The sequence below is a fragment of the Propithecus coquereli genome, unplaced genomic scaffold (assembly GCF_000956105.1).
Source record: "Propithecus coquereli isolate 6110/MARCELLA unplaced genomic scaffold, Pcoq_1.0 Scaffold114, whole genome shotgun sequence".
NCBI classification, from domain to species: domain Eukaryota; kingdom Metazoa; phylum Chordata; class Mammalia; order Primates; family Indriidae; genus Propithecus; species Propithecus coquereli.
Window position 1 is genome coordinate 4,675,494 of NW_012135414.1, and position 18,399 is coordinate 4,693,892.

Genomic DNA, 18,399 nt, shown 5'->3' on the forward strand with positions numbered 1-18,399 from the left:
TTTTTTTTTTTTTTTTTTTTTAATTTCAAAATATTAAGGGACATTTCTGTCTTTTGATTTAAAGTGAGAAATGTGTGACTCTTCCTTTTACTTGAACACTTGATCCTTGGCCTCTAAGGATCATTAATGATCTAAGGATCATTAATTGTACTTATTTCAATATTGTTATGTCTCAGGGAATAGGAAGGCCAAAAGAGAGGGAGAGACAGGGAATGGCCAGTTGGTAGAGCAGTCAGAACATTTATTGATTAAGTTTGCCACCTTGGGCACTGTTCATGGCACTTCAAAAAATTTAGAATAGTAACATCAAAGATCACTGGTCCCAGATGATCATCAACAGATAATAATAACGGAAAAGTTTGAAATATTGCAAAAATTACTGAAACATCACACAGAGAGAGACATAAAGTGAGCACATGCTGTTGGAAAATGGCACTGATAGACTTGCTATCTTAGGGTTACCACAAACCTTTAATTTGTCAAAATCACAGTATGAGTGAAGCCCAATAAAATGAGGTATGCCTGTTAAGTACATATGTTGATGATAATGGGATCCAGGATTCTCACTGTTGGAAAAGAGAGTTATGTATGTGAAAAGGAAGTAAACCTTGTGGTGGCAGAATAGAATTGTAGATATTGGTGTGAACTCATGGTTTTTAGTATGTGTTGATACAGAAATAAATATAGATGCAAATGTGGATGAGGGTTTGTATATACATATTCTCTAGCTCTGTTCACTGAGAGGGCCTGGCAATATTACCACCCCTTGGTAATTAGCACACCGGTTCTTACTTTCTAAATGTAATTATCCACTGAAAGGATCTACAGCTCCTTGGAAAAGTGGCTGGGGCAGGGAAAGTATAAGATGAGGTTGCAATATATTGTTGTGCCAGAAAGTAAAGAAGTGCTAAAAGAATGATGGAGACATACCAAAAGGACATGGAGTCAGCTTGAAGGGACTCCCACTGGGACAATTTGAACTCACTATAAATAATGATAATAAGAGATGAGAGTCAGTTCAATAAATAAAATGAGAATCCATGAGTGCAAACTGATATAAATAAATAAATGACTTAAATGGGTAGAAAAGCAAGCTTTTTTTGTACAATTTGCTAAATAATAAATGGACAAAGAATGATAGAATTGGAAAAAATCACCATTTGAGAATCATAGTAATATTTAATTCAGCCAAGGAACATCAAAGGATGCTAATATTAATCTTAAAATGCTTATCCTCAAAGCACTTATTTGTTACAAAGGGAAAAAGAATCTCTTTGCAGTAGAGAATTTGGGCAGACACCACCTTAGTCAAGAAATCTAAATTAACATTATCAAACTGAAATTATGTACTACCTGATAGGATGCAATAAGAAGAAGACAGCATTAATTTTGTGATATATCTGCCCAAAGTGCATAACCTGAATCATGAGGAAAGAAGAGAAATCCAAATCAAGGGATTATTGTGCATCATTATTGGCTTATTACCTTCAAATGCATCAAGATCATGAAAGTTAAAGAGTGACTGAAGAATTGTTCCAGACTGAAGAGGACTAAAGAGACATGTGAACTAAATACAATTCTTCGTTAGTGGGCATAATCTGCTTAGTCAAAAGAATAAAGATGGCATAAGCAGTCAGAATTTTAAGGAGCCTACATAATCAATGTAGAACAAGTCACATAAGGGGATTTTCTGAGAAGTCCAAACAATTATCAAGACAATTGGTAAAACTGAATGGATTCTTAAAACCGTATAGAAGTAATAATGTATTAATGTTAATTTCCTGCATTGATGGTTGTATTGTGATCAAGAACATTGTAGGAAATACACACTAGAATAATAAACCAGTCAGAAATTTTCCATAAAGTGATTCAAGAAAAAAAAATCATTTTTGTCATTCTTGCAACTTTATGCAAGTTTAAAATTATTTCAAAAAAAAAAAAAAAAGAGTTAAGGACTGCCTGAGAAGTTATATATAATCCAGTTGAGGTTTGCTTTCTGTTAGCATACTAAAGGAGAGTGAAATAAATAACCAAACTTGTTTGGGGTTTCCAGAATACTCCCTCCAACATGGCTTGTTCTCTGTTGATTGTGTAGGCTCTTTAGAATTCTGATTGCTGACATTTTTGTTCTTTAAGATTTAATGTCCGTTGATCAACAGGCATAGAGTGCTTAGTATGCCGTCTTCCTTTATTGCTGTAGAAGACCAAATTCTAGACCTTAAGGAGCTTATATTAATAGTAAAGTTGGAAAATAGGTATGATTTGGGTAAGAGTATGGAGGAGAAAAGTTATTGCAGTTAGAAGCAAAGATATGGAGTCAGTAATGAACATGGCCATCTGTAACCAACACTGAGGAGATGACTAGAATGGAAGGTCTCTATTGAGTAGGTAGTCTGGGACCAATGAATGGAAGGTCTTGAAAGCTAAGCAGAAGAGGTTGAACTGTATGCAGTAGGCAATGGGAAGCTTTCCATTTTTAAATGGGAGAGTGTCTTGATGAATGCGATATATTGAGGAACGTAGGAATGTGACATATTGAGGAATGTAGAAAAACATTGAAGTGTAGGATGAATTGAAGGGAGGAAAGTTCTGACAGTAGGCAGATGAGCTGGAGGCTGTTGCAGTTTAGAAGATGTTAGTTGAGAATCTAGTTAGAGTGAAGATAGCAGGGATGAAGAAAAAAAGTGAAGCCAGAGACACTTTTAAAGGAAGAAACACCTAAAGTTGGCCGTTAAGTTGGGGATAAAACCAAAGTTCAGAGTCATTTATGACTGTAAAATTTTTAGCCTTGGAAGTTATAAGTAGGGTATTTGGAGAGGAAGGCTTTCTGGTGATGAGGAGGAAGTAAATTTGTTTAGAAGCAGGTACAGCCATAGTTTTTGGAGATGTCCAAGTGGACATGGTCTGTTGTATGTGTTAGAAACATGAGATTAGTGGGGACTAGTAGGAATTAGAGTTGGGCTAAAGTGCTTTCTATAAACCTTCACAAAATCTTTTGGCAATCTTGAAAGGGGGCTAACACTTTATGTAAGGATCAGAGAATAATTTATGTTTATATTGTTGATGGGCTTAAACTTTTTATGGTTATCTGTCATATTTTTTTCTTTCTAGAGAAGAAAAAGATATTACTTTCTGTCAGTGAAAGTTCTTTAACATCCAAGAGTGGTATTTATGTTCAGAAAGAACTGGTTACAGTGACCTGGAATACAAATACTCAATTTGTTAGTTCCAAATTTAGAAAGCTACTTTTTTTCTTAATTCTTTAAATTTAATTTTAAAATTCTATTAAACATCTATCAAACACCTAGTAAAATAAGAACAATCTCCTTTCTTTGTTCTTATTATCTTTGGACAAATATACGTTGAACTCTTCTAAAACAATTCTATTTATAAATGTTATCAAATTTTCTTAAATATTTTAAACTGCATTTATAAATTTTATATGTTCAATTTTATTTCTGAGTCTTTATAGGGTAAATTTATGACCCTAAGAAGCAAAACTTAAAATTACAAGTCTAAGTCAATTATGCATTTTAATTAGAGTCCTAAACCTAATCTATTAGAACGTCTAATAACCAGATTATTTTATATGTCACAAACATGCTAACCAATAGAATATATGGATTGTCCCAGTGTTTTTAGAACTTTTAAAACTTGGCATTCTCCTATTTATAGTCTGGGTTTCATATCTGTATTTAACTAAATTTTTCTACGATTGAAAAGACACTTCTGGGAGAAGCAACAAGCTACAGTTACTGGGTTGACAACTGACGATATTAATATCGTTGCTTATCTGAGGGATTCACACTTCCAGATGATCTTTCCTGCACACAGATGGACATAGTTAAACATTTTGTATCTATAGAGGTCCCAAAGCCATTCACTTACCTTATTCTTCGTCTTGATTTGGGTAGATGAAGGCTTGCATCTTCAATAAGATTGCAGCCAGTTTGCTTAAGCTAACTCCTTTGCTGTTCAGTTGAATTCTGCATTTCTCTGAAAACATTTCAATGTCTTCTTGCCTTTGGCCACAGTTCTTAATAAAGACATTTTAATGTCCTCACATTATATTCTGAATTTCTCTCATATTTTAGTTTTCTGTGTCTTATATCGTGCCAATAATCATTTAAATTTTTTGTTGTGGTATTTTGTGCAGATGTATATATGCTTTTTGTTTGTTTTTTAACTAGAGACAGGGTCTTGCTATGTTGCCCAGGCTGGTCTGGAACTCCTGGGCTCAAGTGATTCTCCCGCCTCGGCTTTTCAAAGTGCTTGGATTACAGTCATGAGCCACTGTGCCCAGCCAGATGTATATGCTTAAAAAGTACATTTATTCAACAAACATTTATTTAGCACCTTCTGTGTGCAAGGCACTGTTCTAAACACAGGGATACAGCAGTGAACAAAGTACATTGAGTTCATGTCCTTATGAAATATTTATTCTAGTTTTAGAGACTGGTAATAAATAAAGAAGTATATAATGTTATAGATCAAGTCTATAGAAGAAAAATTAAGCAGGGTAAAAGATTAGAGAATGATAGGGGCTGCTATTTTAATTAGGCCTCTCTGAGGAAGTGATATTTAAAGAGAAACAAATGAAATGAAGATATTTAGGAGAAGAGCATTTTAGGTAGAGTAATCATGAAGTACAAAGGCTCTGAGGGACAAGTAGACTTGACTGATTGGACTAATAACATGGGAGTTGCTATGGCTGCAGTACAGTGAGTGAGGGAAAGAATGATAGATCAGAGAGGGGGCCAAGGGCTAGATCGTGGGGTCTTAAGAGATCATAGCAGACATACCCAAGCATGAGGACAGCAACTGAATTTGTTATTACTTACAAACTCTCATTTCCTATGGCTTTGTACCTCATTTTCAAAGTCTGAAATGGGAGGAAGTAGTGTGAGGTAGCAAGGACTTTGACTTTTTCTGTAAGATTTATGAAGCTTTGAGCAGGAGTGATACATCTTAAAAGGATCACTCTACTCTGCCTGTAGTGTATTGAACAGACTGTAGGTGGGCACAGGTGGAAGCAGGAAGGTATAGGTGCAGTTGTGGTAGTCCAGGTGAGAATATGATAGAGGCTTGGGCAGGTGATAAGAAGCAGTTGGATTCAGGATATATTCTCAAGGTAGAACCAACAGGCTTTGCTGAGGAGTTAAGATTTTTGGCTTTTGTAACTGGGAGAATGAAAGTGCCGTTTACTGAGGTGGGGAACTTGGGGAGGAGCAGTTTGGGCTGGGGGAAGTTAAGTATTGGACCTGCTTAAGTTTGAGATGCCTATTTGATAGCCAAGTAGAGATGCTGAGTAAACAGTTGGATGTGTGAGTCTAAAGTTCCGTGAAAGTTTGGGGCTTAAGTTAAAATTTGGGATACGACCTATTTTATTTTCAGAAGAAACTCTAACATCATAATTAACACAGAATTATTTTTATTTCAGACAAAACCATATGCCATTGTTGAAAGGAAGCCCAGAATATTCCCAGTAAGTCTTAAAAATTCTATGATTTTTCTTTCGTACATTATTTTTCTCCTTTCCTTCCCTCCTAGTGATGATTAGATTAAAATGTTCCTTTCTTCTTGCTGTCAGTTTATGTGCCTGTTTTGTGTATTCTCATTAAAAAAAAAAAAAGAAAATAGTGTGAGGTAGTAATTATAGTTGAAAATGGGAAATGGGCCCATTCATTTCAACCTGTCTGTAACACTTGTTTTGTGACTTGATTGTCCTAAAGTGAGTTGAAAATACTAATGGTTTTCACTGGCGTCCTGTTTCATGTTGGGTAAAGGACTTAGGGCATGAGCCTGAGCAGCCAGATATACCCAAGCATGGTGACAACAACTGAATTTCTATTATTATTTCCAAACTCTTATTTCCTATGGCTTTGTACCTCATTTTCAAGGTTTGACCTTATGCATTCCATCTGTAAATTTAAAATCCATTGATATTTGTTTTAAAATTTATGTTATTAATATGTAAGCCATAATGCTAATTTAAAATGAGTTCTTTCAGCATTAAGATTACTCAGTAGTCAGTTGTTATTTTTACTGGCTGTTTGTGTGGTTATTTTTTAGCATAGTAATATACATGTTATGTTCTTGTCTCTTTCTAATCACAGATAATGAACTACCATACTTCTAAATTCTGTAATTTTAAAAACAAAACTTAGTGTTGATTCTTGCTTCAATCAAATGACATAATTACAATAATCATTATCTATTGCAACAAGGGAATTTTTAGGGAGAACCACTAAAATCGATCATCCCAGTTGTAACCCTGCTTTAGGAAATAGTAGGGAATTTCTTTATCTCATTGTATATAATTGATGTGTGTCTGGGCCTACGTAGTCTCAAAACAGGAAATTATCTTGCTGGTTTCACCAGTTGGGTAATTTATATTTATTTATTATCCCATTTATATGCTTATTATTTATTTATTTATCTTGCCATTGTTCAAAGGAAACGGAGGGCTCTATTTAGAAGTCCACATCAGTGATTCTGTAGCATTTCTCGTATTTCTGGTTTTTTGCCATTGTGGTTCTTTCCTGTTTCTTTGCCATTGACCCCTTTGAGAATTTTCCCTTTTGAGGAACTGAAGTATGTTCATTTGTACATATGTTTTAGAATAGGATAGGTAGTTAACAAACTACCAAATTTCAGTGGCTTAACAAAACAAAGGTTTATTTTTTACTGACATCACAGACTAGTGTAGATCAAGTGATTCTCCTCAATCTTATAGCTGTGCCTCTGGAATATGAGGGTTCTAAGATAGTGGTAGGGGAAGAGAGGGCTGAACATCACAGGGGATGATTATAAGGTCCAAGCTTGGAAGTAGCATACATCACTTCTGCTCAGATTCTGTTGGGCAGAACTCATTCTCATTGTCCCAAATATCTATATGCTCTTTATTATTTCCCATATTCCCATGCATGGAGTCTCTGCCATAGTCCATCCTTCTAGTCACCAAATAGCTCTTTGCTTTCTTCCCACACATATAACATGCTTAGTCCCTTTCTTAGGAGAAATCCCAGAGCCTTATTCCATCACTGTAACCAGCACCAAATCCAAGATCTCCAGAGGATGCGCAATATTAATAGTATGTCAGGTTTAGATGTGACTTCTCTTGATTTGAGGATCAGTGAACTAAAGAGGCAAGTTAACTGTATCCCCTGTTCCCCACCCACACCCATTGCTCAGTGGCAGAATATGGCTAGCACAGCAGTTACTGGTACTTGGCAATTCTGAAATCCCAGTAGTTACTCCTTACCCCTGTGTGTGGGAAGTTACTTGAGTGGACACTGATACTGTTTTCTGGAAGAAACACCTTTGTCTATTGTTCTTCCTGGTCCCTGGTTCTGTCCACAGTGGGGTTCTTTCTTTTTCATTATCAACCTAGACCACATCTAAATGGGCATGCCCTCCTTAGGGGTTGTACAGCCTTCAAAATCTGCCTCCTGCTCACAGAAGTGCCAGAGGTGGTTTTAATTTGAAACATTCACAGGATTTTGTAGTATGTGGGTTTGGCTTCTTTGCACATCCATTTCCTTCAACATTCGGTAGGCATGGAAAGAAAAATACTTGGTAGGTGTCTAATCTGTTTGCTTCTAGTCAGTTTCTCATGCCAGTATTTATTCTTTCTATATGTAGTTATCAACTCTTCATTTCTTTGTCCTCATGCATCTGCCTGAGTCAACTCAGTGGCAGCTATGTGGAGGCCAGCTGAAGCAGACTAGTTCACCTTCATTTTAATCTTATTTTTGCCATAAGGCTGAGTTCCTCTATTTATTGAGTTTATAGGGCTTCTGTTGCTCAGAGTCTCATGTTAACTCTTACTGTTCAGGGATTCAGAAGCAATCTGATTTTCCAATACTACAAGGTCCCCTATTTTTAGATTCTCTCCATGTTTTTTTCTTTTCTCAAACCAGCTATTTTTTGCCTGAGCTTATGCTTCTTGAAGTACATTCCCAAGGCAGCCAGTAGTATCCAAACACATACTGTAACTGTTTTTTCACTTACTTTTCCCTGAACCTTAAGCTCATTAGGCAGTCTGTGTCCAAGTATTTAGGAAACATTTTTGCTAAATAGCTTGCCATTGCCTTTTATTTCCATCTTTTAGCCTCCAGTGCCTGTATCTTTGCCCCTGGACTGCTAAACTAGTGCACCATAGTTTTTATTACAGCAGCATTAGTACCACTTCAAGGCTCTAATTTCTGTTAAGATAATGCTAGCTGTGGTAACAAATTGTCCCCCAAATCTATAGTGGCTTAAACATAATACAAATTTATTTCTTCATCAGATATCGCAGTACCAGCTTAGGGAATGGCAGATGTGGGACGGGGATAATTCTACTCTATCCAGTCATTCAGGGACTGCCAGGCTGACAGAATCTATTAATGTTATCTTAAACACATGGCTGAAACTGAAGCTAAGTAATCTGCCTAAAATTATACAGCTCGTCAGTGGAGGTTCTAAAATTCTGGCCACTTGGTTCTGGCTTCAGAGCCTATTACCTTTTGACCACCACACACTATTTCTAGGTTTGAAAGGATAACCTGGACTAGCTGAGCAGCCAAAGTTTTTATATAAGCCAAATAGAAAACGTGACTGCTCAACACATTCAGTTGCTGGGAATATATCACCTCCTTGTATTGAACTATAGATATTTCCCTGCAACTTGTTTTTAGGGCATTTATTTCTTGGGGCCATGCAAAATAAAGATTATCCCTTTATCACTTCGAGCAGTGCTCCCCAACCTTTTTGGCACCAGGGACCGGTTTCATGGAATACAATTTTTCTATGGACCAGGGGGAAGTGGGGATGGTTTCAGGATGATTCAAGCACGTTACATTTATTGTGCACTTTATTATTATTACATTATAATATATAATGAAATAGTTATATAACTCGCCATAATGCAGAATCAATGGGAGCCCTGAGCTTGTTGTCCTACAACTAGACAGTCCCATTCGGGGTGATGGGAGACAGTGACACCCGAAGTGTGTTGCTTGTGTCCAGTCTACTCTGTAATCTCATATTGGTTGCTGTCACCGCAGAAAACCCTGCTTCACAAAGATGGGATGTTGGAAATGGAAGCAGGCTCTTCAGTGCTTTTGTGGCAATCTCAGAATATTCCATCTTGACCTTAATCCAGAATGTATGGAGATTTGAAGCTGTCTCAAACATACTTTCAAGGCCACTGTCATTTGTGATCTCAGGCAGTTGATCCTCTTCTAGCACGGACAAAGTTGATTCACTTGGCTTATTCACAAATGGGTCGTGGATCCATTCCTTCCCAGTTTGGAGGTCTTTTGTGATTGGGAAGTCATGTTCAAACTCTTCTGAAATCTAAGATAGGGGATCATGCACCAGCTGGGAGAAAGAAGGCCCTGGCTTAGTCTCTTTCAAAATCTCTGCTAATGTTTGAAATATGTCAAAAATCCCAATGTTCACTCATCAGCCCTATGATTCCAGTTTGGATTTGAATGCAGCTACTTTATCTACAGACTGGAACATAGTTGTCATTCTCTCCTGAAGTGACAGATTGAGTTCATTGAGCAGGTTGAATCTGTCACACAAGTAAGCAAGTTTTGTGACCCATTCTGTGTCACTGAAATGTGCTGCCAGTGGTGACTGTTTTTCTAAAAGAAATCTCTAGAGCAGCTCTTGTACCTCAGAAACTCTGGCCAGTGATATACTTTTAGAAAGCCGTCTCACTTCTGTGTGTAAGAGAAGACACGTGTGCTCTGTGTCCTCCTCACAGAGCTGCGTGAACAGATGTGAGTTAAGGGCATTTTCTTTAATGTGGTTGATAATTTTAATCACATCCTGCAAAACGTTTAGTTCAGGTGACCTCTGCCAGTTAGCCAGCATTTCTCTATGGATGACACAGTGGGTAGACTCACATTCAGAAGTGGCCACCAAATAGTGAAACCAGAAAGCTGTCCAGTCATGGCAGCCATTCCATCCATGCATATACCGACATCAAATGACCAATTCAGTTTTCCCAATATGTAATTATTCAGAGACTTGAATAGTTCTGTAGCTGTGGTGTTGGTTGGCAACAAAAACGCATATAACATATCCTTATGCACATCGTCCTGAAAAATGTATCACAAAAAACAAGCATTGTTGCCTTGTTAACATCAGTAGACTTGCCAACCTGCATTGTGTATCACAGTGACTCATTAATCCTCCCTAACAATTATGCCTCAGTATCCTCTGCTATTAATACTTCATCAGTTCATCTACTTATGGTGCTAGCTGAAAAGGAACATGTGCCACCTTTTGAACTGCAGCCTCTCCTAAAAGTTTACAGCAAATGTCCTTAAGCAGCAGGCAGGATCAACTCTTCACCAATAGTAAAGGGCTGCTTAGCTTTAGCAATGTGGTTAACCACTAAGAATGATGCATGATGCTCTTAGTGCAGACACATTTGATGAAGTGGTGGCCTTCAATTAATTGCTTCTATTCTTTGTGTTCACATTTTTTTTTCTTTTGAAAAACTCCAAAGGCTTGTCTTTTAGTGCAGCGTGCTTGGTCTCCATGTGGTGAAGCGGTTTTGAAAGTCTCATGGCTTCATTGTATAGCCAGTCGCCACACGTTATACAAAGCGGAGAATGCGAATTATCTGTGGCAATGAACTCATAATTTAAGCAGGACTCTTGGTATTTTCTTTTAAATGCAGTTTTTATTTTGTTGGCAGTCTTAGAATCTTCTGCTGTGTCATCATTGGGTCTTTCCCCTTTTTAAAGAAGCTCTCCAGCGACATTTGTTTTTTACTCACTTTTGATAGTGTTAGCTTGTGGGCTTACCAAAACTGTGACTGAGACAAGTGCACAGTGTGGGAAAGAGGCATGGATGGAAGTGGTAAATAAAATATGGGCAGGCCACGTGCGGATTAAAATAAGTGTTAGATTCTGAGTTAAAGCCTGCCACCAGATAGAGCTGTACAATTGAAGTACATCAACTCACTTGCCACTATAAAGCCTGCTACCAGATGCAGCTTAATTGTCACTTGCCACTTACTGATAGGGTTTTGATATGAGTCTGCAAGCGACTGATTTTTTATGGTCTCTGTGCAGTCAAACCTCTCTGCTAATGATAATCTGTATTTGTAGCCGCTCCCCAGGGCTAGCTAGCATCCACTTCAGATCATCAGGCGTTAGATTCTCCTAAGGAACACGCAACCTAGATTCCTTGCATGTGCAGTTTACGGTAGGGTTTGTGCTCCTATGAGAATCTCATGCCACTGCTGATCTGACAGGAAGTAGAGCTCAGGTGGTGATGTGAGTGATGGGCAGCAGCTGTAAATATAGAAGCTTTGATTGTTTTCGTGACACTCCCCAAGCCCATCACCTCCTGCTGTGCAGACCAGTTCCTAACAGGCCACAGACCTGTACTGGTCCGAGGCCCCCAGGGTTGGGGACCACAGACTTGGAGAACCTTTTATCGCTTGGAGAAGACAATTTTCATGTCCTTTCTGGTTATTTCGTTTATGAGTGAAATTTCCCCTATTCTTTCACTTATACCTTAAGATTTTGAATACAATTGTTCACTTTTAGACAGCTTCTGCTTTGTTTAGGTCCCTTTTGAAGTGAATGCTAGAGCTCAACTAGATTTTTCCATGGGAGGTCTGACCAACAAGCAACAGAAGGGAACCATCACCTCTGCAGACTTAAGATTTTTCTACTAAATATATCTTTGTTTTCCTAGGGTGATACAATTCTAGAGACTGGAGAAGTAATTCCACCGATGAAAGAATTTCCTGATCAGCATCATTGAAGATGACTTAAAAATTTCAAAGGCTTATGAGCTCAAGTTTATTCCTATATTACCATATTTACTGAACGTATTTTCTGGAAAAGTAGCTTTAATAAAGTTTACTCTGAGAAATGTGTTGTCAAATTTCTTCCCAAACATTGTTCAGTTTGAAACTCTGAATAATAATTTAACAATAAATAAAAACTGGACATGCCAAACATGTGATATGAGAGACCACCTACTTACTCTGGCCATTCTTGACTTTGAAAACAGGATGTAGAAAAATATTTAGTCACATGATAGATTTTTTTTTTTCTCACAGAGTATGCAACAGTGTGAAATGTTGCAATAAACAAATACAAGAACAGAAATTCCACACACTTTTGTTTTAAAGGCTTTCTGAAGCATTTTTAAAGAAGTAACTTAGAAACTTGATTGAAAAGCTTGTCATTCCATCCATGATCTGATACTCAGAAGCTCTCAGGGTGGGGCGTGGTGGCTCACGCCTGTAATCCTAGCACTCTGGGAGGCCCAGGCAGGAGGATCACTCAAGGTCAGGCGTTTGAGACCAGCCTGAGCAAGAGCGAGACCCTGTCTCTACTAAAAATAGAAAGAAATTAGCTGGACAACCGAAAATATACAGAAAAAATTAGCTGGGCATGGTGGTACATCCCTGTAGTCCCAGCTGCTCAGGAGGCTGAGGCAGAAGGATTGGTTGAGCCCAGGAGTTTGAGGTTGCCGTGAGCTAGGCTGATGCCATGGCACTCTAGCCCAGGCAACAGAGCAAGACAAGACTTTTGTCACCAAAAAAAAAAAAAAAAAAGCTATCATATCTAGGTTGCTTTTAATTTTGTCATATGAGAATGTAAAAGACAAATCTCTAAGTATTTGAAAACTTTTCATTTTAGTGCTTATTATAAAAGACTGCAGAAATAAATCTGGGAACTTTGTATTATGGATTTTATTTATAAATCTACATATTTGTTAGATAAGCATGAGGAAATGAATTGTATTTAAAGAATTAAATCCATAGTCGTTAGAAATTTTCATTCATTCCAAAGATTTTGTCTGGGTATTCCTTCCTTAGCAGTCGTCTTGCAACGACTGTTGATGCATAGATGACGTATCCCCAAGAGAGTAAAACGATCGCGAGCAGCAACTGAAAAAAAAAACACAACAAACCACAAAACGCTAAAAGGGAAGTAACAGCAATAAAATTACTGTAGTGTGGCTGGTACTTCCCCTCGTCCCTGTCAGGTTACCGTGTACCATTTGCTGGAGTGGGATTTATAGTGACAAATTTGAATAAATGAGGTTCCAGAGGCGGATACGCCCAGCAACCCTTACGTAAGAAGCGGAAGATCGTATCCTCCAGGAAGAGGCGGAGTTGAGGTGAGAGGGTGAAATGCTTAATTCAGGAATGGATTTTGGAGTTTCTGGGCACTGAAGAAATAGGGCCTTTCCGCTTGCCGGCCCAGGCAGTCGACACCGGAGCCCCGCTAGACCTGGGACCTACCACTGAATAAATCCAGTCCAAGGTGCGGCGACTCACTGGCTTCATGGTAAGGAGGAGGCGGCGGCGGTCCGGGGAACCGGGCGGGAGCTGCGGGCCCTAGAGTAACCTCCCAGGCGGTGGCTACCGGGCGGCTGCAGCCATCTTTCAGCCGGGCGCGCAAGCCCGCCCACTCGCTTCTAGGGGCATGTCTTCGCGGTGTGGCCGGCCTCTTCCGCCCGGAGTTGGGGGCAGGGTCACGTGTTTGGGGGCCTAGCCCGCCTTTTCGGGGAGGGGGATGAAGTAAACGAGAAAATACGTTAAAAATTGGTTTGTTTTCCTTTTGCCGCCTAGAGAGATAGGCGTGCCTGCTCCACTGACTTTCTAGTTGCAGTGCAATATTAATGCAGGATTATGTGCTGTTGTGTGCATTTAAAAGTTTTCTTGAAAAATAATCCACGTTTTAAACCTTATACCGGCGTCTAACGGTTGAGGAATTATCGTTTGCCCCCCGCATTTGTTCCCACATAACATAGCTAGACATTTGTATGTTCATCTTTGGCATAAACAGCAATACCACTCACTATTTTTTATAACAGTGACAGATGATTGTGGGAATCCTTGTTAATTAAGTCATTGTTCAAGAAACGTATAGTTTTTGAGAACGCAATAGCTTGTTGGTGTAAATGATGCTTCTAAGGAGAAATACGTGGCACACGTTACCCGCCATAATGTACCAATCGATTCTGTGTTTAGAGCGGCAGCAAGTGTGAAAATACTGAGCCCGAAGTACGGCAGTTGGTACGCAAGCAGCAAGTTCAGTTCTAGAATGTGTGGTGCGCTCACATTTGAGGCCTGAGTGGTAGAGTCTGGCAACGGGCCGTTTTAGGCTGACGTTCTTTCTCTACACATTTCATATATTATTTGAGGATTTTAATCTAGATTTCGGGGAGAAGGAAGGGGAAAAACAGAAAAACCATGTATGTTTGGGTAAGTCCAGACCCAAATATGTTCTATTAGATCATCCTTTTTCTTCCCAGAATGGAGTGGATCTCTCTCTCTGAAGACTTTGTAGGATACTGTTTGGGCTCTGGTTTTGGATCCCTTTCGAATCCCTCTGTTACTTCCAGCCATGCAACCGAAGGTGAGACTCCCTGTAACACATACGTTGTCTATACACTAGAGATGATTTTAGGAACTTTTAGAGTTTGGTGAGGTTTAAATGAGCTAGTTATTGTGTTTTCCGGGTAACTTAGGAGCAAACATTAAGCTAGTGTCTACGTAACCCCCGGCGATTAATAAAACGTTGACGGTAGTGATTTCTTCCCCCGTCACCTTACCCTCGTTACGGGTAAGGAGTGGTGGGGGAAGGGCCGGGTCTCAGCCGGAGCGCGCTGGGCCCCGCCCCCAGTGCAGGCGCCCGTTTATGGCGCATGCGTTAGGAAGGCGGGTGTTGTGTTTTGACGCACCGGGCGGTGAGGGGAGGTGGGGGGGGTGGGTTTCGCTTTGCCACGCCCCCAAGCTGCCGTAGGTGACGTGCGCTTTACGTCCCAGGGGTCGAAGCAGCCGCTGGGGTCTTCGCTGTCTCGCGAGGAGGGTGAAGCGCCCCCGCCTGCTCCGGCTTCTGAGGGTAGGCGGAGAAGTCGCCGGGTACGCCTTCGCGGATCCTGCCGCCACAGACCTAGCTTTTTGGGCCGGCGGGAGCTTGCTACGAGCGCTCCAGCAGGGCCTGCGCCTGCATCTTCTGAGGTAAGTGAGATCCAGAACAATGGGGCACTGGGGTCGGAAGGGCTGAGCTGCCGGCCCTCCCGCCTGGATCCAGGCCCGGTGGCGACGGGGCTGCGCTCTCGGCCTGAGGGGTGGTCCGGCGGTCGGCTCCTGAGGCCCACCTGTGGATTTGTGCCGGTGGCCGGGTGAGGGTTTCATTTCCAAGAGGCGCGCCGGAGGGGCGCGAGCCTAGCTGTATACTGGACAGCGCTTGGTCTCTGGGAAAAACAAAAAACCGCTGGGTCTGAATCGTGGCGTCGCCACTGACAGGGTGTGTGACCTTGGCTAGGTCTCCTAAGCCCTTAAACCTTTCTGTAAAATGGGAGTAACAATATTTTAGTTCGTTGTGGTTATGTAATTCACATGGTGCTTATCTTTGATTCTGGCCGGTGGCAGTTCTCAACCAAAGGGAGCGACTGTCTCCGTGACTGCTGGAGTTGTCTGGGCTGTGTCACACACTCTGGCTTGCCTGCCTGTGACTTTTTCATCCATCCAATTAACGCAGCTTTCCACATGGGCTACTGATTTGAAGACTGGAAGGGGGCAGTGCTGAGCTGAGGCATATAGTAATTTAAAATGAAAACGAAATACTTATTGATGTTGAATTTTCGAGATTTAAGATGAATTAACAAACAGCTATCCCAAATTTATGCTAACAATGGTGAGGTGGTTTTGGTTTTTTTAGTCCATGAAATGCACAGTTATATAGCCAGCCGAAAATAATCATCGTTTTCTGGAACGAGTGGCTTCAAAGGCGAACGGTTCCCAAGCAATTCTTTTATTGCTGGAATTGGCATTGAATTTGATAGGATCTGGTCAACGGAGCCTCTAACTTTTGTATACTGTCTTGGAATTGGTGATTAAACTTCAGAAAGGTATAGTGATTTCTTTAAGGTGACAAGAGGTAGGGCCTAGATTAATACTTGGGGTGTTTTTCCAGTTCATACACTTGTGACTTCTTTTTAGCCACTTTGCTTAGATATATTAAGTATAATGATTAGGTATGATAATTATTTAGTAGTTATACACTATTCTTGGGACCTTTATAAATCAGTTATGGGTGATGAACTACCAAAATTAACTTTATTTTCACTATGACAGAACAGTGTTGTTCTTACAGTGCATCAAGGACAGTGCTGAGGATTTACGTGGAATATATCCCTTTACACAACCACCTTTACTTACCCCATTTTAGAATTGAGAAAAATTTGAGATTCTGAGAAATAATTTCCTCCAGGTTGCACAACTAGTAAGTGATGGTGATTCTCAACCCTGGCTGTGCATTAGGATTAGCAACACTCCCCTAAATGTAATCAGATGATTAAATTTGATGTGCAGTGAATGCCATAGAAGATGACTTTCATAGGAAGTCTGACTTTATAAAAAATATAATTCCATAGAGCAGTCCCTACTTTGTTTATATCATTGTGCAGTTTTTCAAATGTCCAGTCTATGACCTTTGATTCCAGCCTCCTCATCTTTATCTCCCCCATCAATTTTTCCTAGATATGTGTGCTTCTTGATTGTCTGAAATTCCCCCAAATTGTGACATGAAGGATTCTTATCCTTAAAACCAATAGATTTGAAGATTTGGGAAAGGGAAGGTTGGACTTAATCAGCTTATTCTAAAGATATGATAAACTTTAAGATTTGGGAGGCAGTTTAGGAAGTAGGATCAGAAGAACAGATTAATCATCTCCTCTATGGGAGAATTAATTTATAGTCCTAATTCCTAGAGTGCTAGGGTAGAGAAACCTTTACACAGACTTCTGGAACCTGAAGCACTGTGTTTACCATCAGGTCCACTTTTGCTACCTAAATCCAGAACCTCTCTTGCAAATCTGCCAATCTGTCTTTTATCCATCCCAGTTTTTATGTCTTGATTTGTATTTTTAAATAGCTTTGTTAAGATACAGTTTACCTTCTATTCATAAAGTTCATGTGTTTAGGCTGGGCACGGTGGCTCACGCCTGTAATCCTAGCACTCTGGGAGTACAAGGTGGGTGAATTGTTTGAGCTCCGGAGTTCAAGACCAGCCTGAGTAAGAGCAAGACCCGTCTCTACTAAAAAAATAGAAAGAAATTAGCTGGACAACTAAAAATATATAGAAAAAATTAGCCAGGCATAGTGGTGCCATGCCTGTAGTCCAGCTACTCCGGAGGCTGAGGCAGAAGGATCGCTTGAGCCCAGAGTTTGAGGTTGCTGTGAGCCAGGCTGATGCCATGGCACCGTAGCTCAGGCAACGGAGTGAGACTGTCTCAAAAAAAAAAAAAAAAGTTCATGTGTTTAAAATATATAATTCAATGGTTTTTAGTATATTTACAGAGTTGTGCAACCATCACCATAATGTATTGTAGAACATTTTCATCATTTCAGAAAGAAACCTCATTACTGCCTCTAGCAACCACCACTCTACTTTCAATCCCCATAGATTTGCCTATTCTGGATATTTTATATAAATGGTATCATTCAATATGTGGTCTTTTATGACTGATTTTTTTTTTCATTTAGCATAATAAAAAGATTCATCCATGTTGTAGCATGGATCAGTACTTCATTCCTTTTTATTACCCAAAATATTCCATTGTATGGATAAACCACATTTTATTAATCCATTCATCAGTTGATGGATGTTTGAATTTCTACTTTTGAGCTATTTTGACTAATGCAGCATGTGAATATTTATATACAAGTTTTTGTGTGGATATGTTTACATTTCTCTTGGGTAGATATCTAGGTGTGGAATTGCTAGGTCATATGATATTTTACTTCATTTGTATTTTGACACACATTTTAATTTTAGTATTTAGTGATGATTTTGAAGAGGTAATCCCTTATGATATCCATATGTTGCCATTGTTTGATGTTTGATGAATACTATTCTTTGTAGCTAAAGATTCCTGTATAGAAATATGAGAACTCTTATTTGTTCTTTTTTACCTCTTATGGAGGATGTTACCCGTCATTCTTTAGCCTGATGCTGTCAAAGTGGTTAACAGGCTTATAAAACTAGACAAGGGAGAACTAAGGTTTCATATTTTAAAAAATAATATTTCATAGAAATTTTATTTTTTTGAACTTCATACTACCTAATAATTTCCTTTAATAATTTATTCTGGGTTGTAATTTTTATATGAACTGGAAATGTTCATATAAACACAAATTCTATGTTAAAATTTTACATTTCAAAGAAACAGATGAAGATAAATATTAACTTGGAATTCACTCATCTTTTTTCCAAGTCTAATAATCTCTTCATTATATAGAGAGAAAAACTAAAGTCTAGAATTAATGTGGATTTCTGTGGTTTACAGAGCTAGTTTTAGGTGAAACCTGGTTTTTAGTACAGGTCTCCTGATAACTTTTTCAGTTCCTCCCCACTC

The 18,399-nt window shown here is 39.3% G+C and overlaps 2 protein-coding genes across 2 annotated transcripts in view; both read left to right on the plus strand.

Annotated features, from left to right (window-relative positions):
* The window catches only part of NDUFB6 (NADH dehydrogenase (ubiquinone) 1 beta subcomplex, 6, 17kDa), a 17,712-nt gene extending 5,811 nt beyond the window's left edge, over nucleotides 1-11,901 (plus strand). The window contains exons 3-4 of the mRNA XM_012657164.1: nucleotides 5,441-5,485; nucleotides 11,710-11,901. Coding sequence (XP_012512618.1) covers nucleotides 5,441-5,485; nucleotides 11,710-11,778 — 114 coding nt within the window. The 3' untranslated portion in view covers nucleotides 11,779-11,901. The remainder of the gene's footprint in view (nucleotides 1-5,440; nucleotides 5,486-11,709) is intronic.
* Nucleotides 11,902-13,200: 1,299 nt separating this feature from the next.
* The window catches only part of TOPORS (topoisomerase I binding, arginine/serine-rich, E3 ubiquitin protein ligase), an 11,844-nt gene continuing 6,645 nt past the window's right edge, over nucleotides 13,201-18,399 (plus strand). Inside the window, exons 1-3 of the mRNA XM_012656695.1 lie at nucleotides 13,201-13,319; nucleotides 14,290-14,393; nucleotides 14,804-14,998. Of these exons, the coding sequence (XP_012512149.1) occupies nucleotides 14,382-14,393; nucleotides 14,804-14,998 (207 nt within the window). The 5' untranslated portion in view covers nucleotides 13,201-13,319; nucleotides 14,290-14,381. The remainder of the gene's footprint in view (nucleotides 13,320-14,289; nucleotides 14,394-14,803; nucleotides 14,999-18,399) is intronic.